The following is a 22,380-nucleotide window of genomic DNA, read 5'->3' on the forward strand; positions in this document are numbered from 1 at the left end:
GCTGTTGGGTTCACACTGAGATGTTTCACGGTCAACTGTCAAGTTCCTAGTATTGTTTTGAAAAATCTAAAAATAAAGATTATGAAAATGGAAAACCTGCTGCTTTTGCTTTTGTATTATTGGAATCGTAATCCAATACGGATTCAGAGTTTGAAGAGTATACCCAGCAAACATTAATTCGCATAACAAGCGTATATATAACATCATATGCCCTAAAATTTGGTTGGCATATAATGCGCCTAACTGGCATATGCATGCAAAAGTGGAGGCCATATACATACATGGCAAATGCTTACCGAATTTGTTTGGATGCATCTTGCATCTTTGACCGGCTATAATAGCGATTATGTTGGAATTGAATTGCGATCTAATATGAATATATTCATGAATTGTCAAAGCACCAAATACGACTTTTGCCATACTTATATACGATTTATTACAGACATAGAAAAAAACAAATGGCGCAAAATATTTTCGTGAAATGTTTATTATAGCCTCACGAATTGCCATTTTGATATATGAGTATTTATGTTTGTAGAAATAATAAAATTGATTGACTTGTGTTGGGAGTGGAATATGAATGTTTAAAATGGCACAGATTGATGTTTGGTGAAAACTGCTCCGATGTGGGTTCGAACTCCGGTCGTCAGGATAATCATCCACCAGCTATCTCGCGCGGCTATCCGAAATTTAATTCAACAGCGGTTAAAACTTTAAAGTGCATCAGCATTTCATTGAAATTTCAATACGATGTAATATGTTCTTTATTAGGATCTAATATGATTTACTGTTTCATGATTTTCTTCAGCATGCAACACGATTTACTACAGTACTGAATCGATTTAAATTATACGATTATACGACCCACAAACTACGTCAGCTTAATATACGCATATGATGCGGATTAAATATATTTTACGACAATGTACATTATAAAATTGATGTTTATTATACCGATATGCGACTTAATTTGATAATGGTATATGAAATCGAGTTTTTACATTTTATGCGATTTCCAATATACACGATACATACTTTGATTGATATTATATGCGATTATGATTTATTCGGATTTCTTGTAAGACTTGGAAAATTATACGATTTAATGTTTGCTGGGTATTCGCATAAATGGCATTAGGCTTCGTGTGCTTTCATTGGGAGGCGAAAATAATTATGGATATTCAGATAGAATAAACATGCTTTTAAAATAAAAATTATGAATGAATATTACCTTTTACATATCGAATCTGTATTCTGTGTGATGGAATGAGATGTTTTTTGGAAATTGCCAAAATATATTAAACGAAAACTGTGTCTGATGATGATTTTATATTATAATGGTAATTATTTGTGAAAAAAACAGGAAGTGTATCGACAAATGGTTGAGTTAGTGTCAGGACTACATGTGTTAGGTAATTAAACAACATGAAGTATAAATTTTCATTCTAACTTTTATAATTTAACGCTGCACTTGGTCCTTCTGATGTGATAGAGAATAATTTACCTCCCAAGCACTAATATCGCCACTAGACATCGACACTGTACATTTGTCATCGCAAATATAAACAAATCAGACTATATAACGCACAGCAACAAACCGTCTTATTCGTGAATCCGAAAACTTTTTTTTATTACAGTATCAAGTTGGAACCAATGGTGGATTTAGACTAGTGATATATTCATGTGCTACCTTAATAAACAGCAGCGAAGGGCCATTGCGAATCTGTTAATTTATTTCGACTCTCATCAATTCTTTCTGCTCACTCTTATCGGACATGACAATGAACTGGCCATCGATGGCAGAAGCAAATTAATAGAAACATTTTGGAGCGTTGTTTACATCTGTTGACAGCAAACACATTCAATTGCCTATGAATACGAGTCCGATAAAGAGAGAATAAGACGTCTCATTTTTTCGGTTATTTTGTTCAACTAGAGTAGAACTGCGGTCAAATTTAGTGATTTCTCGCCAGTGACAAATTCACCAGCGTTTACATATGTTGAATTTATATATTGGGTTGGGGAAAAAGAAATGTCGTAAATTGTCAATATATGACAACACTTAAACATATATTGTGTTGTACAGGGTTTTCCAACTTTAAATTACGAAAGTAAATTGAAATAAAACACACTTAGAATTCGAATTTCGATGAAACTTTTATTTCAAATTAAAGTTTAGTTTATGCCATTATGTGTGAAATACAACATCATTCAAATGTCCACCTAGGGCTTCCTCGCACACCTTGATCCGGAACAGGTAATTTTCGATTACTTTTCGGCACATATGGGGCGGTATCTCGGTCATAACTTCACGAATATTGTCTTTCAAATGTTCAAGAGTTTGCGGAGAGTTGGCATAGATACGGTCTTTCGCATAACCCCACAAAAAAAAGTCTCGCGGGTTCAAATCGCATGATCTGGACGGCCAATTGGCATCACCAAAACGCGAAATTATGTGTCCCTCAAATTTCGTTCGCAATATGGCCATGTTCGGTCGTGTTGTGTGGCACGTGGCGCCGTCCTGCTGAAACCACATGTCATCCGTATACATATCTTCAGTTTGTGGCAAAAAAAAATCGGTTAACATGCGGCCATAGCGCTCACCATTCACAGTTACCGTCTCGCCGTCCTCATTTTCAAAGAAATACGGCCCGATGACTCCACCAGACTATAATGCGCACCAAACAGCGACTTTTGGCGGATGCAATGGCCTCTCAACAATCATGTGTGGATTTTCTGAGCCCCATATACGGAAATTTTGGGTGTTCACATAGCCAACGAGCTCGAAATGTGCCTCATCGCTGAAGAAAATCTGATGCGAAAATTCAGCATTTTGCTGCTGTTGTTCGTTCACCCAATGCCCGACGCATTCCATGGTCACCACGCTCTAATTTTGGTACCAGTTGGACTTTATATGGATGTAGGTGCAAGTCCAAATGCAAAATTCGCCACAATGATGTGTTTGACAAGCCCAATTGCTGAGCAATCGCCGTGGAATCGAAACATTCGGGTCATCCTTCACACTGGCAGCAACAGCAGCAATATTTTCGGCCGAACGCACATTACGATGATGCACAGGTTTCACAATATCCGCTACGGATCCAGTTTGTTCGAATTTACGCACTACATTAGCGATTGTGTGCTCTGTAGGCCGTCCATGACGACCAAAATCCGTCCGTAATGCTCGAAAAACATTTGCCGGTTTTTCATCGTTTTTATAGTATAATTTTACAAAATTAACACGTTGTGCGATGCTAAAACGATCCATATTGTAAAATGGCAGACATTCAACTAACGATATGACGCTTTGGTTGACAGCTATGTCAAACGGTTGTCAGCGCAGGGCTGTATACTTTCGGAAGCCCGAAATGGAAAACCCTGTACTTATCGCATCGGGTCATACTATACGGCTATTTAAAGACGACAATCTGTGCTACAAGTTTCGTTTCGACAGTATCGTGATTGTCCTTTTCAGTCTCAAGTTATAGCGCGTCAAAGATGGAGTCCACCAAGCAAGAAATTCGCCATATTTTACGTTTTTACTTTCTGCGAGGTAAAACTGCAACGAAGGGGGTCGAAAAAATTCGTGTAGTTTATGGACCCGATAGCACAGCGTTGGTTTGATCGATTGCGTTCTGGTGTAGTGGCTGTCGAAGATACACCTCATACTGGTAGGCCAATCGTCGTGGAAACCGATATAATCGTTGAAATCATCCAAGTAGACCGGCATGTGAGTCGCTCGATTGGCCAGGAACTGGGTATAGACCATAAAACCGTTTGGAACCATTTGCAGAAGATTGGATTCCAAAAAAAAGCTGGATGTATGGGTGCCACACGAGATGAAGCAAAAAATCTTTTAGACCGTATCAACGCCCGCGATGCACTGTTGAAACGGAACGAACTCGACCCATTTTTGAAGAAGATGGTGACTGGTGATGAAAAGTGGATCACGTACGACAACCTTAAGTGAAAATAGTCGTGGTCGAAGCGCGATGAGCCGGCCCAAACCATCGCCAAGCCCGGATTGACGGCCAGGAAGGTTTTGCTGTGTGTTTGGTGGGATTGGAAGGGAATCATCCACTATGAGCTGCTCAACTATGGCCAGACCCTCAACTTGGTTCTCTACTGTGAGCAGCTTGACCGTTTGAAGCAGGCGATTGACCAGAAGCGGCCAGAAATGATCAATAGGAATGGTGTTGTTTTCCACCAGGACAACGCTCGGCCTCACACATCTTTGATGACCCGCCAGAGCTACGGGAGCTCGGATGGGATGTCCTATTGCACCCACCGTATAGTCCGGACCAGGCTCCAAGTGATTATCATCTCTTCCGGTCCATGCAAAACGCTCTTGGTGATACTAAGTTGGCCTCAAAAGAGACTTGCGAAAACTGGCTGTCTGAGTTTTTTGCAAATAAGGAGACGGGATTTTATAAGGGGGGGGATAATGAAGTTCTAAATGGCAACAAGTTTGCGAACAAAACGGCGCATATTTGACTTGAATTGGATAATTTTAAGTATGTTAAATAAAGCGTCAAATTTCGATCAGAAATACGACATTTCTTTTTCTTCAACCCTATATATACATAGTAGTTATATTATATAACAAATTCACAATTTCACTTCATTTGACACATCGTCACTCAATAATGAGCCTATCGCTTTTCAACTTATGCAAGCTGAAAATAGAGAGAGTAGTCTTCACGCTGAATAAAGATAAAACCACTTCACATTCGTACAGCCTCGTTTCAATTCACGTTCATTTCCTTCATTCTTTACACTGAAACAAAGTTATCAAATCGTCAAATGAAAATGAAAGGTTCTTATATTGTATCAAAGTGTCTTATTTCAAATGAAAATTTCGTTTGAGTTCGAACCGTATTCACTGAAACTAATGCAAATGACGATGTCCTTTCACATTTGAAATTGAAAGTGACATATAACTAATTCAAATGATAATGAATAGGGATGTTCAAATCGTCAAGTGATAGCGTCTGCTTTCAAATTCAAAGGAAAAGAAAGCAGAACGAACACGAAATTGAAGAATTGATGTTTTCAGTATGCGTTGTGAATTCACACAATCGAAATACAAATTACCTGTAGAGAAAAGGGAGAAGTAAAAATGTCATTTTCATTTTTTAGTTTCCCGAATGTCAAGCCCTGGTTATATATAGCTCCAATAAGTGTATCAGATACTCACCTGTTTACTTCTATTTTCGCGTGAATAAATTCATCCATAGCTATAGATCTCCCTAATGTAAACACGCCATAACCCAGGCCCAAGTTGCACATTACGTTAGTTATTCTACCATGCAATTCTTATGAAAATATTCACATACACCGGCGGCATAACAACCCGTCAGTGACCGTTCATCGAATACGACCGTGGACGACTATTGTTTTCTTCACATAGAACGTTAATGAAAAACGTTCTATGTGAAGAGAACAATAATCGCTGTATCGGCCTCGAAGGCAATTATGTTGAATAATAAAATTTAATTTTGCAAAAAATAGTTTTACTGTGTAAACTTTTTCGCGGAACTGTTAGACCAAGGCGCGTAGAAGTATATCCTAAGGTGGGCCAACTTGCTAAAACCACTCTTCAGCCATATTGGAAGTCTACTGTGTTTTGTTTGTAAACAAAACACAATACGCTTGTGCCGGAGCTCGCTCGTGATCAGTCTGTCTCTTTCACGCTTCAAGGAAATAATTCCTCTTCTGCTTTCTTCCGTACTGTTTCCATATACCGCTCCCCTAACCAACTTAGTGACTAAACGGCCTCACCTAGTACCATAGACCCGTCTTGTGTTAGGCAAGGCGCAAACAAGACGGGTCTATGGTACTAGGTGAGGCCGTTTCGTCACTAAGTTGGTTAGGGGAGCGGTATATGAAAACAGTACGGAAGAAAGCAGAAGGGGAATTATTTCCTTGAAGCGTGAAAGAGACAGACTGATCACGAGCGAGCTCCGGCACAAGCGTATTGTGTTTTGTTTACAAACAAAACACAGTAGATTTCCAAGATGGCTGAAGAGTGGTTTTAGCAAGTTGGCCCACCTTAGGATATACTTCTACGCGCCTTGGGCGCAAATTGAGACGCGTATAGCGCGAGCATCTAGGCGCGATCTAGCGCCTGTTTTTGTGGCTAATGAAAATAGATAGAACGGCGCAAATTGGCCAGATGACGCGAGGTGGTAGAGCGCTCGTGAGACACGATTCGCGTGACGCTGTGGCTGAACCACAGTTTCTCGTGCTGGTCGTGCCAGTAGTGGTGGTTGTGTTGGTGAACAATCATAAACCGGTCGGGTGGTTGTATTAGTAAATAAATATATCGCGCAACTCTGTGTGAATCAGATATTGTAGACGAGTGGCACGTTATTTACACCAAACTGCGACTCAATATGCGCTCCACCACGCTACGTTTGTGGCACGTATGAGTCGTGTTGGTAGTCTCGTGTTCGCTTACGAGCGCTATACGCTTCCCAATTTGCGTCTAGCCTTAACGTGGTTCATAAATACCTATAAATACTATATGATATATGAAATATAATATAAATCAATGTAACTTGGCGGACACTAGGCCCTTTTGCTTACAAGGTTTGTGGAGACTTTTGTCGGTATGAAAGTGTCGGTATAATCAATGCAAGCGTCAAATTAATGGCGGTGGCGAGTTGAAGTTGTTTAGTTCGTTTCGCATCATTCTTTTTTTGCTACAAATTGTCAGTGGAATCAAACATCTGTGAGTAATTACAAACACGATGGAGAATCCAGAGGAGGTTTTGCAGCTTCTTGAGCGATTCACCAAGCTGAAACAAAAAGAGATCCCACGAGAGCTGGAAGATTATCTCGGCTTCGTTGCCCGCACGGGAGATACGGTGTATCGATGGGCTATCGTGAAGCATCTCTTCCGCGAAAAGCTGGTCCATGTCATTACGGATTTCCACGATAATACGCCGAGCATTGCAGGTATTTTTTTGTTGGTTAGCTTTTCTCTTGCTCTTCCTCTATTAGTCGATTGACTGTTTTCAGATTTGCCACAGTGTCCCAATGTTGATCCGTTTAACTATGAGCGTATGAAAAGGACGCTGTTGGAGAGACTGGAGGCTTTTAATTCAGCTCCTTTCACTGTGCAGCGGATCTGTGAATTACTTACTGAACCGCGAAAACAATACACCAGAATCGACAAGTTTATGCGAGCCGTGGAGAAAAATATTTTGGGTAAGCAAATTTCTATTTGTTGAAACGTGTATTGTTGGTTTTATTGTGTATTTAATCGGGATTAATGGAAGGAGCTAATTAATTGACATGCTAATCATATAACAAAGGCCACCTGGTCTTCAATCGTCCAGCTGTGCCCCGAGAAGATGCAGCTGATGTCGAAGAACTTTCCCTCCGGCGTTACGTGGGATTTCCTTCACAAACATGACCCCACCGGCCAACTGTTTGTATTTCACCACGCGTTCCTTTACGTGATTCACTATTACGGCAGAGTCCAGAGTTTTGTCCGGCTTAAGCACCACATAAGCTCTCGGTAACTCCCCTGACGTTTCGTCCGCTATTCCAGCGACTGCCACATCCGACACTTCCGGCAATTCAAGAATTAAATTCTCCAATTCGGTTGGAGAAACCTGTAAAATAAAGAAATAAACATTAGAACTTTTCTTCTCTCGATTGACAGTGGTTAGTACGCAAGAGCCCGGCCGAAGACGATCGGAAAGCGAGAATGGCGATTCGCTGGACTCGATTGTCAATGGTGATCTGGAGGTGAACGTAGATATTGAGATGGATAACGAGGCGTTTAATATCGAATCGAACGAGATTGGACAAAATACCGCACAACCTGAAGATGTTACGTCGGCCCCAGCAGGAGAGTCCTCAGCAGCACTTCCAACTTCGACAGAAACTGCCGATCATGAGAAAGAAATTGAAACCGAAAAGGCAGACAAGGAGCCTATGACTGTGTCGGAACCTCTTGTCCTAAACAATGTCGAAGTGCTGCCAACTGTTAGTGAAGATGGGCCAAAGTCGGAAGATTCAGCAACTGTGATTGCCGAAAGTACTGATAGCGGTGAGAGTTCTGCCATCGATGAAGCTTCTACGGACTTTCCGGTTCAGGAGTTACCTAAAGATGATCCCACACTACTCACGGGAACAGCTGCTGCTGTCCTAGATGAGGGCGATTCTGCCCGGCACGCCACCGAACATTTGGACGAAGTTGACTCTACCACAAAGGAAACGCAAGAGTCAACCGACAATGAGATTGGTAAGGATCTACAACTGTCATCACAGGAATCTCAAGACACCGATGACTTCGTCAAGATGACATCATTAGAGGATAAAACAGTTTCCGCCAGCGCTGCGGACGCAGACGGAGATGATTCTGTAGACGATGGGCAACCACAGGCGAAACTAGCGAAGCTTGAGGATCCAGTAGTAGGAGAAGCAGAATCGAAAGATATTGTTGCTCCGGATACATCGATAGCAGTAGACCCAGAGAAAGATGAAATAAGTTCTGGCTCGACTACGGATTCTGGAGGTAGCAGTACCAGCGTCGATTCCGAATCGATTTCCCCCAATACAGATTCTTCAGTGTCCACTTCAGCAGAAACTGAAAATGTCGAATGCGCACAGACAGTTGAGAGTACACAAATCGTGGATCAACAGACAGTTCCCGAGGAGTCGTTAAGCACCAGCGAACAGCCGAACGAATCCACCCCGCAAGCTGAACCTGCTGTTGATGTTATCACTGAGGCTGTTGTCACAAGTTCGGGAGGAGTTTCCGAGTCAGGTATTCTACCTGTGGAAGCAGGAATCAAACAAATCGATGTTGAGCTAGAACCGACCGCCGGCTATGTGGTGCCGGATGAAATGGAAACCGTTTCGTCGACTTTGGTTCCGGAGAGTGTAATGGCCACTGATGAGGAGGACACGAATCAGAGCGCAGTAGATGCCGTTGTCCCAATGTCGGCGGATGTGCCTGAGGCCAGCAAAGCCGATGACAATGCCATGGACATAGACGAATCCAGCGTAGAACCCATGGATCAATAGACAACTTTGTGTTCACTCTCGAAAGATGTAGTGCTATAATGTTATGTGTAGATTTAAGGTTTGCGGTAATCCGAAGAAAAAATCTTTTGCCGTACGATGAACCTGCTGTATTTTATTGGGAATAACGTGAGAGATAGAGTTGACTGTATATGCGTTTGAGATAATAAAAGCCGATTGATGATACGCACCTGATTGCCTTTAACTTTGATGAGTTCCTTGGTACGATCGACAATGTAGAAAAATCCATCGGAGTCATAATACGCCACATCTCCGGTGTGAAGCCAACCTTCCGAATCCAACGTTTCGCTTGTGGCCTTCACATTGTTCAGGTAGCCCTTCATCACCTGAGGCCCACGAAGGTACAGCTCACCAGTTTGATGCGGTCCAAGATTGCTACCATCCGTGAGCGATACAATCTTCGCTTGGGTATTTGGATACAGTTGCCCACAGGTCCCCACTTTCGATAGATCGTATTTGTATGGCGTGCAGAGTGTCACGGGAGAACTTTCGGTCATGCCGTACCCCTGAGTGATATCCACATCCTTTCCACATTTCTGTTTAAACTTATCCTGTAGTTGGATGGATGCCGCTGCAGCACCCACCAGCACCGATTCCACGCTTGACAGATGATCCGGGGTAACCTTCGGATGGGTGGCAAGAAATAGCATCAATGATGGAACCACAAAAAGAAGCTTCGGGCGGAACTCCACCAAACACTGGAGGTAGTCCTCGGGGATGAACCTGGAGAAAGATGGCGGGAATAAGAATTTAAACTGAGTGTCACACAATTGAATGTTGAGTTTTATTCTAATTCTTTTTCCCCCGAATTCCATTGATACCCCATTGATTGGAAATATCAACTTAGTCGGTAAAAATGGTAAAATTAAGGTTTTTCGGGTAGTTTTTGGGACCTCCTATTGAATGATATGCTCCAAGCGAATGAAATTTGTAGTTTAAAGCCTCTATAATAGCTGATTCAATGGACCATATTTGTGCTAACTTTGTGGTCCCAGTGAGTCGTCCCAATAATCTTTGTATTTCTTTGTATTTGCCAACAGATGATTTCCATCCCAATGACATTAGTACTTAAACTAACTTAAACTAACAACACAAATAAATCTTCCAGCTGGAACTTAACCTCCAAGACATGTGGAGTACACACTAATCTCCCGAGGGTTGGAGACAGTCTAGTAATAGCCAAACTTAAGGTTGGCCAAAGCAGCTAGAGACGTCGGTTAATCGTTCGATTAATTCAAATAATCGAATATCTGGAATTATAACGGATCAATTTTGTATCGAATAATTTAAAATCAAAATATGAATACATCGAATAATTGTCACTGTAATCACGATTAATGAAAGAAGGAATCTTTCTCAAAGTTAATGCATTTTTAGGCCAAGAATTAGGCTGCATAATTTTTTTTTATCCAACATTTTTTATTCAACCATCTAACATCGACAACCCGATAGACCAGGTGACCATAATGACAACGTCATACGTGATTATTTCGAGAAATAAGTATTCGTTCGATTAATCGAATATTGAAAGACAATTATCCGAATGAATCGAATATTGAAAAATGCCCCAACGATTAATCGATAATCGAATAAAAAAAAAATTTAGACATCACTACTACTGCATGAATTTAACAAACATTTAAACTCGCTAACGATAGAATGTTCAACATGAATGTTTACTATTACATAAGAATTACAATTACATTAGAATCATTTTTTTCAGTTGTTTTAGTTTGATGTGGAATCTTATTAACACTCCTATACTCGTGCATTGGCCTGTCAGACCGAGAAATCAATAATTTGTTCATTTCTCAGAAAATATCAACACTACGACTTTGCGATTCTCTCTAGCTTCATTATTCGTCGTTCGTCATCGTTTAGCGTATCGCATGTGTTGGTACAAAGGGGACGTGTGCCACTTTTTTCACACTTTCGGTCTGACACACCGACGCGAGTATAGGAGTATCTTTTTTGGACAAGTGCCTTTTTTCATATTCTAAAATATTGTTGAATGAAATGTAAAAATTAATGTTAGTGGCGTGTAACATAATGTAAATAATATTAATATTAATTGAACATAATGCATATGATCATTATTGGACTGTTATTATTTGATTTCAGTCCCTTTTGTAACTGGATTGAATGGATCCATATAATAAGTATTCGTCGTTAGATTCATACGTTCAAAAGCAAAATATAAATGTTTGACTTTCGTATAGTTATTCGCTAAATATAATGGTCATACATATACACACTTGTGGAAGAATTGTAAACAGTAAACTATAAACTAATCGGTGGCTTATGGTAATTTTTAACAATTACAGTTTCGGGGATTTTTTTTATATTGTCCATTATAAAAAAAAATCCCCGAAATCGAAATCGACAAAAAAAAAGTAAAAAAAAGGTAGTAAAAGAAAAGGTAGTTCAAAGAAATCATTTTATATCATCTTTTTATGCCCCATCTAAAAAAAAGGCATTAATTCTTAGTTTACCAAGAATACAGAGACAAAGAATATGCAAACTTCATATGCCAGAACCTTTATCATCTGGTAATTATCTAGAAGGTCGTTAAACATTCTTCTCTTCGAAAAAAGATCCGAAAAATACGCAACAACTGCATGAAATCTTAAAAATATGTTTGTTTCGAGCATGCAGTTATGCTATATTCTGATTCTTACTCCAATGAAACTACAATCGATTAATACGTTTTTATGTTATTTTACAACTCTTTTTACTTCCATGAATTATATTCAGTTGCTTACTTTTAATTAATAACAGTGGGAAAATCGAATTTCGTTATTTGTGTTGGTATATCGAAAATTACTCTGTTTTGAGGAGGCTGAATTAGATGACTATTAAAACATAATAAAGACGAAGAAAACATATTTTTTGAGTTTTTTCATTCAATCATACCCTCTTCTTCAAATAAATGTCAATAAAGCCTGAAAAATACACAATGGCAACATTACAGAGAAGTTCAATTTTCGGTCTGTGACACCGTGCGCGAGTATACGTGTTATGATTTTGCACGCGAGTACAGGAGGGTTAAAGTGGCCTGCCCAAGGGCAATACGTCATATTTTCTTGTCTATTCCATGCTGAACTATAGGTGTTTCGTTCTTGACACTTTCAGGACATGACGTGAGACGAGTAGCGAGACGTAACTTTCAGAATTATTTACTTTTTGTTTGGGTGTGTGGTTATGATTTCAATGTCAACTCGCTAAGGAAAATAATTGAAGGAAAAAATAAACAAATATATATTCGTGGAATATAGTGCACAACCTCCTTTTGCTCTAGCCAATTACTTGTAACGGCCCTTTCCGGATCTCCTTCCCGGTATATGCACAGCATTCTCCTCCTACCTGAACGAAATCAGTGGAGCCACAATCAGCGTTATTTTTTGTCACCAACGCCGTAAGCTGATAGTACTCTTTTCCCCGCCGATGGGAGCCAAACAGAAGTACATTTTGCTTGGAAAGAAAAGCGAAAAGATATACTAAAACATCCTTCTGCACTGTTATGATTCGACAATAAAGCGCGAGCAGCTATTTTGCCAACGAATGCATTTGTCACCAAAAGATACGACTTGTTTTGTAAACAAATTTGTTTTTTCACGAGCAATGGCCGAACAGCAATTTTGACATTGCGGTCCACCTATAATACAACGCCTTGGTCTATTCCAAGGCGCGTAGAAGTATATCCTAAGGTGGGCCAACTTGCTAAAACCAAGACGGGTCTATGGTACTAGGTGAGGCCGTTTCGTCACTAAGTTGGTTAGGGGAGCGGTATATGAAAACAGCACGGAAGAAAGTAGAAGGGGAATTATTTGCTTGTAGCGTGAAAGAGACAGACTGATCACGAGCGACCTTCGGCAATAGCGTATTGTGTTTTGTTTACAAACAAAACACAGTAGACTTCCAAGATGGCTGAAGAGTGGTTTTAGCAAGTTGGCCCACCTTAGTATATACTTCTAGGCGCCTTGGCTAAAACCACTCTTCAGCCATCTTGTAAGTCTACTGTGTTTTGTTTGCAAACAAAACACAATACGCTTGTGCCCAAGCTCGCTCGTGATCAGTCTGTCTTTTTCACGCTTCAAGGAAAGAATTCCCCTTCTGCTTTCTTCCGTACTGTTTTCATATACCGCTCCCCTAACCAACTTAGTGACGAAACGGCCTCACCTAGTACCATAGACCCGTGTTGGTCTTTTCTATGGAATTACAAAATTTGTAGTGATGATGGTTATCTGTTTCACGCAGTTGATTTTATTATTGGACTGAATCGGCAGCATTTTTCTGCACAGATCATGTTGTATTATAAAGCTGCTCGATTTGATACCAATGAAGAGTGTTGAAAAGCCACGCATATATTGAATTCAATGTCATTTGGAAAATTAAGTGCTTTGTATTTTATTTCTTTTCGTTCGAATTAAGAAAACATTAGATTGCGAGATTTTTTAAAACTGTTGTTTAATAGTTCGCTCTCTCTATGATTCCCCGTGGTAATTGAAGAAATGACAATTCAGCCAGCGTGATGACGTGTGATGCATGATGACGGATGAAAACTTAACGATTTCATCGCGTTTGAGTTGTCTCAATGTGCAGAGCTGAGTTGGAGATGCGATTGACATCGCCAACACAGATCGGGTTGCGGTTGCCCAATGTGTAGAAGGCAGCTGTATGGCACCCGCCATGTTTTTGGTGCCAACATCTCAAACCAGGTGTATCCGCGTTGACGGCTTTGAGCTTCGGGGGAGTAGGCATGACAATATGGGGTTGCAGAAGAAATGAACACACTTTCAAAATAAAATTTATGAATGAAAATTATTTTTTCCAAATCAAAATAGTACTCTATGTAAATGAAAATCACTTTAACTTGCAAGTAGGGAAAAAATATCATACAAAAATTGTGTCTAAAGATGATTTCATATTATAATGGTAAATTTTGGTGAGAATATCTAAAATTTCATAGAAAATAGTTTAAATTAGGGTCAGAACATTGTACTGCTAGTAGGTAAATAACGTCAAGAAAAAAATTTCATACACATTTTAGTAATTTAAAACTGTCTTAGGGCCGACTAATCTGATAGAGAAAAGTTGGCCTCATACAAACTGATGTCGTATCCAGATGTCGACACCATTCCGCCGTCAACGCGAATAGCGGACCTTACACGGTCAACTTTATTGACAATATGATGACATTTGAGAGCATAATGACAGCTGAACATGGCCGACGACGCAGAAATCCGGATTTTCTGATTTTCGAGCATCAATATCGTGATATTTCATATGAATGCATGATGTTGACGTTTTACCTCACGGACTTCCAGACTGAGTTGCCAGATATGCAAGCGCATATTTAATTTTTGTTAGTCTTTTTTGCGATTGCAATTAAAATTTATAAACTACTGAAATTGTAGGACTCATAAATGGAAGCTTTTGGTTTGGAAAACCGATACTTTGAATAGCAAAATACGGTACTTTTCACAGTACTTTTCAGTCGGGCAAACTCACCGCGATTAACGAAAATCGCGGATGACCCATTAAATGACAAAAAAATGCAAACACGAAAAGAGATGTTTCAACATAAAAACTATGTTCTATCAATACAGAAATCAATCAACTATCCATCTATAAGGTCGTGTACACCAGTGGCTAAATAATGTAAAAGCCATGACCACAACAAAAGAGCATGGGCCTACCACTCACTAACAAATTCCGGAAAGGCCTATTGATTTACTATGGAACTCGCAGTCACGAATAATCCGCAAGGCTGATCACCCGCTCGCGGATAATCGGGGTTCTACTGTCATAGTCTCATTTATGGAATAAAAATATTTGCTTGCAGTGAAAATAACTTGCATATATTTTCGCAAACTAAAATAATCTGGCATCTCTGAAACTGAAAGGAACAGTCTGTATTTGTGAAACGAGTATTATGATGTATTTTTGAGAAGAAAAACCGAATTCTAAAGTGTAAATAAATTATGAATGAAAATTAACTTTTACGAATCAAATTAGTATTCTATGTGAATGCAAATCACTTTTTTGCTGCAAGTGGTGAGGAAATCCCATACAAAAATTATGTCTGAAATTGACGTTATATTATAATAATACATTTCATTAGGAATATCTGAAAATTCAGGGGAAATAGGTTAAGTTAAGGTTAGGACCAAGGCGTTATACTATAGGTGGACCGCAATGTCAAAATTGCTGTTCGGCCATTGCTCGTGAAAAAACAAATTTGTTTACATAACAAATCATATCTTTTGGTGACAAATGCATTCGTTGGCAAAATAGCTGCTCGCGCTTTACTGTAGGCAAGTAATTTTCTGGATTTTTTCGTATAACTATTTCTCATAATTGCTTCTACTTTTTCAGATATCTACAATCAGCGGTCGAATTAAAAACAGTGCAGAAGGATGTTTTGAGTATATTTTACCTTCTAGCCGCGCAATCAATGCTTTTCTTTCCAAGCAAGCAGCGTTTTATTCGTACGTGGTTTTATTGAGCATTTAAAAAAAAGTGTTTTTTTTTGTTTTATCATCAGGGGAAAAGCATGAAATAGAATCGTACGTGGTACGAATTTATCGGCACAATCTGATCAAGGACGGAGGCATCATCAAACGGAAACTACGCGAGAAACTTTTCGAAGAGATAAAACTGCGCCGCAACACTCGTGTCAAACTGGACGAGTTGGGCTGGGTGCTGATGAACCACGATTTGATAACACGTAATGAGCCAATCCAACAGCATGCCAATGGTAATCGACCAAATCATTTTAAATTCAACATGGAGCGGTTGCGAAACCTACTGGAGCAGCACGAACAGAACAATCACGCTGGTGGGTCGGTTTGATATATTTATTCCACTCAAGAATGATTATATTTGTTGATTTTTCAGAGTTGACTTCCGAAAAGCAAAACAAATTCCTGCGTATGCTGGATGCAATTTTACAAAACGACAAAGTTTTGAAGGAAATTAAAGAGATGGTAAAGGGTGTGTCACATCAAATTGCATCACGGAAAAAACGCTGTAGAAATTTAATTTTTAGGAATTATATCTTCAGCTTTCGCTTATAATCAGATAAGAGTGTATAGATCACGTTGGCCATGCTTCATTGTCAATTTTTCGTAAATTTGGAAAAATGTCGTCGAACGAAAAAGAGCGTCGTGAATTAATCCTGTGCACTCATTTCGAGAATCCGGAGTTGTCACATCGGGACATCGGTAAGATGCTGGGAATCGTCCAATCCACGGTCAGCAGAGTACTAAAACGATACTTCGAGAACCTAACCATCGACCGGAAGGTGAAGAACGGCAAAAATGGATGCTCCGTCAGTGAAAAAGATCACAAGCGCGTAGTTAAGCAGTTTAGACGTGATCCGAGAAGTTCGGGCCGGGATGTCGCCAATAAGCTGAATTTGTCAAGTTCATTCGTCCAGCGGACCAAGCAGCGGGAGGGCCTGCGTACATACAAGGTTCAGAAGGCTCCTAACCGCGACGAAAGGCAAAACATGGTGGGGAAGACGCGAGCCCGGAAGCTGTACACCGAAATGCTGACGAAGCCGCATTGCCTGGTAATGGACGACGAAACCTACGTCAAAGCGGACTTTCGTCAGCTTCTTCTCCGCAGAGGACAAATTCAGCGTTCCGGAGGAGATTCGCAAGCAGAAACTATCCAAGTTTGCCAAAAAGTACATGTTGTGGCAAGCGATCTGCTCTTGCGGAAAGCGGAGCGCCCCCTTCGTGATGACCGGCACGGTAAACGGGCAGGTTTACCTTAAGGAGTGCCTACAGAAGCGCTTACTACCACTATTGAAGCAGCACGAGGGCCCGACCATCTTCTGGCCGGATCTCGCTTCGTGCCACTATTCAAAGGACGTGTTGGAGTGGTACGAAGCCAACGGGGTCACCTTCGTGCCAAAGGAAATGAACCCGCCCAACGCACCGGAACTTCGCCCAATAGGGAAATATTGGGCGATTATGAAGCAGGCCCTCCGGAAGAACCCAAAAGTTGTCAAATCGGAGGCGGACTTCAAGAGAAAATGGATTTCTGTTAAAAAAAACTACAACTTGACGTTGTACAGAACCTTATGGACGGGGTAAAGAGGAAGGTGCGAGCATACGGGCTTGGGCTCGAAGTATGAATAAAAAGAAAATGCCAAAAGTTGTTTAATAGTTTTTATTTTACTGTCTAAAATTTTCAAAAGGATCGGTCTACTGGGCGAATTTCTACAGCGTTTTTTCCGTGATGCAATTTGATGTGACACACCCTTTAGTGGCGAATCGAATTCTATCAGAAATTCGTTATGTGGCTACGGTGGAACGTATGCTGAAACACAATTTGGACCCCTCTTTGCGCTGCTGCTTTGTATGCTGAGAGTATTTCCGCACTGCCGATGAGTATACCAGTCATTTCGAAAAATTGCACGGTGAGAAATTTCTTATTGTTGCGGCGGTGGATCGATTTCAGACTAGTCAAAAGTTCAACGTTCTACATCACTACAATGCGCTTAATCCGGTGACAATATTCACGATTTGCAACGTCGTATACCACACAGCCCTAATATAAAAAACAAAAAAAAACAAGAAAAGACGGGTCTAATATTTTACAATAAAGAACAAATCTATCACTTTCCACGAAATCCGGAGAACCACTATATCGGTTCGACATGGAATGGCTGATACATATAAGGCAGAAAAAAGGTTTAACTTTGGAATTCAACATCCTATATTGCCTCGTACCATTAAGTTCATGGCGCATTTGATGTCGGTCATCGTAGCTGCTGCTATGGAAATGACGTGAGCATATACCTTGATTTTTATCTCCATCTCCAAAAACAATGGTAAACAATGTCCGGGTTATTTTTCGTTATGAGAACCTTGTTTCCACATCCTTTTACTGCACAATAATACGGCATCTGAAGTAAATAAAATATTCACAATATAATTTTGGCATGATAGAGAACCGCGAGATGAACGATTATCTGTGGAGGAGTTCGACAACAGATTTCTTAGACTTATAGCACACCCACACACCCACAAGCTCATCAAATCATCACGGTCCCCCAAAAGTATTGAATAAAGGGTGTGTCACATCAAATTGCATCACGGAAAAAACGCTGTAGAAATTTAATTTTTAGGAATTATATCTTCAGCTTTCGCTTATAATCAGATAAGAGTGTATAGATCACGTTGGCCATGCTTCACTGTCAATTTTTCGTAAATTTGGAAAAATGTCGTCGAACGAAAAAGAGCGTCGTGAATTAATCCTGTGCACTCATTTCGAGAATCCGGAGTTGTCACATCGGGACATCGGTAAGATGCTGGGAATCGTCCAATCCACGGTCAGCAGAGTACTAAAACGATACTTCGAGAACCTAACCATCGACCGGAAGGTGAAGAACGGCAAAAATGGATGCTCCGTCAGTGAAAAAGATCACAAGCGCGTAGTTAAGCCCCCTTCCATGGTGTGGCAAGCGATCTGCTCTTGCGGAAAGCGGAGCGCCCCCTTCGTGATGACCGGCACGGTAAACGGGCAGGTTTACCTTAAGGAGTGCCTACAGAAGCGCTTACTACCACTATTGAAGCAGCACGAGGGCCCGACCATCTTCTGGCCGGATCTCGCTTCGTGCCACTATTCAAAGGACGTGTTGGAGTGGTACGAAGCCAACGGGGTCACCTTTGTGCCAAAGGAATTGAACCCGCCCAACGCGCCGGAGCTTCGCCCAATAGAGAAATTTTGGGCGATTATGAAGCAGGCCCTCCGGAAGAACCCTAAAGTTGTCAAATCGTAGGCGGACTTCAAGAGAAAATGGATTTCTGTTAAAAAAAACTACAACCTGACGTTGTACAGAACCTTATGGACGGGGTAAAGAGGAATGTGCGAGCATACGGGCTTGGGCTCGAAGTATGAATAAAAAGAAAATGCCAAAAGTTGTTTAATAGTTTTTATTTTACTGTCTAAAATTTTCAAAAGGATCGGTCTACTGGGCGAATTTCTACAGCGTTTTTTCCGTGATGCAATTTGATGTGACACAACCTTTAATATATAATATAAATACCTTATTGCAGCTATAGTACACTATTTTTCACGAATATATATTTGTTCATTTCTTCCTTCAGTTGTTTTCCTCAGCGAGTTATGAAACCATAACCACACAACCAAACAAAAAGTAAATAATTCAGAAAGCTACGTCTCGCTACTCGTCTCACGTATTGTCATGAAAGTGTCAAGAACGAAACACCTATAGTTTAGCATCTTGGTTAGGACTACGCGCTTCAACTAATTAAATAATACCAAGTAGATATTTTCATTCAAATTTTACCAATTGAAAATTGCCTCATAGCCTTCTAATCTGATAGAGAATAGTTTGGATCCCAAACTCAAATGTCGCCACTAGCCATCGCGGATATTTTCGTTGTCCCGGGTTGAGGGCGATATTGACCGTGTAAGGTGGAAAAATATTGATTGAGGTTAGATCAGATGTTGAAAGCCTAGCTGTCACGATATTGAAGACACTTATTGTCAATCCGGTTGATCGTGTAAGGTGCCCATATGACACGATTATCGCTATCTCACTCTACCTACCGTCACCGCCTATCTCACTATCCCTCTGCTGTAAAAGTTCATCATCGACATCACGATATGTCAGATGGTGGTAAATTGGTAATTCGCGATGACGTCGACGTCTGGTGGCGACTTCAAATTAGAGTCATAATTTGGGTCCCAAACTCGTTAGTGTAATCTCTATCAGATTAGAAGACACGAAGCCGGTTTTCAATTTTTAAAATTTGAATGAAAATTTTCACATTATGTTATTTAATTATTAGAAACACGTATTTCTGACTTTGATTCAACCATATGGCCATACAATTCCAATATTGTTGCTGATTTTGACGTAGGATTACGTCTTTCAGGAACATATTGGGGTACAAATTGAAAATCTAAAATCGAGTACATAGTGAAAGTTGTCCAATTTCAAACGCTTATTGCTCAGTCATTTCATGATGGATTGATGAAATTTTTGCGTCAATCGATTTCAGCACTCCATAACAATTTTTTATATTGAAGAAAATAATATATGGCATGAAACTAACTATCGAACAATTGAAAAATCTCAACCCCTATCCTAACCGAAATACCCACTTCTGATTAGTCGAAATTGACAACACATGCGGCGGGTCCCTAACAGAGACATCAAAACCAAGCTGCCTGGGAGAAATCGTCATTGCGAATACAGGAAAGTAAGGGGAGCCTTCGTTCCTACCAAAATGTATTCCCTAACAGAGACATCGAAACCAAGCTGCCTGGGGATAATCGGCATTGCAAATATATACAAGCCGGGGGCATTTTTATATTGCAAGTAAGGTGCGTGACACGATTAATTCTAGCGAATAAAATTTAAATTTGGAACTTTAATGTTGGGTGCTTCGCGAAATTTCATATGAATAATTTAGCACAAGTGTAAATGTAAAATCGCATATGGTAGCAGTTGTGTTGAATTGACTATATGAAACGATTTATTTCAATTTTCGTAAATAAAAACAAGGGTGTGTTCCCGCTCGAGAACGGATCGTTTGGTTTACGCTGTTTGTTTTGTTGTATTCATTTTCACCTAAGGATAGTTGATATGTCGAGAAAAATTGAATAAGTGAAGAAATAATGGATTTCCCATATGCTCTACATATAGCATTAGGTATTGTTAGTCTAATTTAAATTGACTTGATATGTGAAACGATTTATTTTAATTTTCATAAATAAAAACCAAGGTGTGTTCCCGCTCGAGAACGGGTCGTTTGGTTTAAGTTGTCTGTTATGTTGTATTCATTTTCACCCAAGGAAAGTTTAAACGGCGAGAAAAATTGAAAAAGTTAAGAAATAGTGATTTCCCATATGCTCTACATATGGTATTAGGTGTTGTTAGTACAATTAAAATTCGCATTGGGTTGAAAAAAAACACTCAGAAAGTAAAAATTATAAAAGAAAATTACCTTTCCCATTTCAAATATGTTCTGTCTATATTAAAGTAACATGTTTTACTGATGAGAAAAATTATCAAAAAAATTATTATCATTGTATTGTATTTTGTAAAGAATACTCGATGATTTATTATAACGTATTTATTATCTTGTCTTTACTCTTCAAACGTACATATCAAAACTGATGGCGGGCTCTCCTTGTTCTTCTATCGCACTCTACTGCTCTATTCATGCTAGCGCACACACACTACTAAACGATAGTTACGAGGGGTGCATACATATTGCAACATCCTCCCTTTCCTAATCTAATGTTTATCAGAACTGCAAGCGAAAATCTTTAAACTTTTCTGGTATACGAATTTCTCTTTTTGGACGGTTATTCTGCGACGGTGTAATTGGTTGACGGTTATTCTGCGACGGTGTAATTGGTCGAGTACCCTTATGGTTCGACCCAGGAGACGTAGCTGTGGCTTTTGTTGTTGTTTCTCCTGGTTCAGAATACGGTTGGTTTGAAGATGACAGTAGAGCAGTTGTTCCGGTAAGATGTTCAGTTGGCTCATTTATAATTTCAACTTCAGTTTGATTCAATGAACCAGCATGAGATTCCTGATTTGCAGATTGTACCATCGGTTGGAGAGGAAAATGTTGTGTCGTCGAACGGTCAGGATTATATGGCAAATAGCGACATGGCAACGTAACGGTTTCCTTGCGCGGCCGCATCGTGTTGTACGCGACAAAAGTCGTGCTGCCGGACTGGATCCAATATTATTTGGTATGTTACGCCAATGGAGTAGCGTATACCAAAAATCAGAACCGCTTTCATCGGCCTTTTTCATTAAATACTTAGCTATTTTCACCGCAGACTTTGCTTTCCCGTTGGCCTGTTGATGGTGTGGAGCAGATGTAACCAACTCAAAATCCCAATCAGAAGCGAACTTGGTCATTTTCTTATTCACAAAGTTGGTTCCATTGTCAGTGACAACTCGTTGAGGTACGGGTACACTGAGTGCCGCTGGCTGGACTGGCTGCTCCTGCGAAGACCGCTGTGACACAGTGGTCATCATCTGTGCAAAAATCTTCGATTGCTGTTCCATAAACAGCCGAAATTGTTCCGAATCCATATTGATGAGGAAACTGGAAAGATAACTGTACTCCTGTGAAATTTTTTTCGTCTATTCAAAATGGCCGCCGATGAAACTCAATTCGTTCACACGCGACTTTCAGACGATCCGATCGAAAAAGAAACGCTATTGTTACGGACGGAAAATAGACATCACAATCCGATAGGGAATCCCAAATAAAAAAAGGGAAACAAGAGCAAATTGAAGCGATAAAATTA

General features: G+C 40.1%; 2 protein-coding genes across 2 annotated transcripts in view; one reads left to right on the top strand and one right to left on the bottom strand.

The window, feature by feature from the left end:
* Positions 1-6,630: 6,630 nt before the first annotated feature.
* LOC129773620 (serine/threonine-protein phosphatase 4 regulatory subunit 2) lies at positions 6,631-9,830 on the top strand. The gene is made up of 3 exons (XM_055777260.1): positions 6,631-6,960; positions 7,024-7,212; positions 7,673-9,830. The coding sequence occupies exons 1-3, from the start codon at positions 6,753-6,755 to the stop codon at positions 9,040-9,042; spliced, it is 1,767 nt and encodes a 588-aa protein (XP_055633235.1). The 5' UTR covers positions 6,631-6,752; the 3' UTR covers positions 9,043-9,830.
* LOC129773621 (probable 4-coumarate--CoA ligase 1) overlaps positions 7,222-22,380 on the bottom strand; it is a 39,441-nt gene continuing 24,282 nt past the window's right edge. The window contains exons 5-6 of the mRNA XM_055777261.1: positions 9,231-9,783; positions 7,222-7,622 (exon numbers count right to left, since the gene is read on the bottom strand). Coding sequence (XP_055633236.1) covers positions 7,332-7,622; positions 9,231-9,783 — 844 coding nt within the window. The 3' untranslated portion in view covers positions 7,222-7,331. The remainder of the gene's footprint in view (positions 7,623-9,230; positions 9,784-22,380) is intronic.

This window comes from Toxorhynchites rutilus, chromosome 3 (genome assembly GCF_029784135.1).
Source record: "Toxorhynchites rutilus septentrionalis strain SRP chromosome 3, ASM2978413v1, whole genome shotgun sequence".
Lineage (NCBI taxonomy): Eukaryota > Metazoa > Arthropoda > Insecta > Diptera > Culicidae > Toxorhynchites > Toxorhynchites rutilus.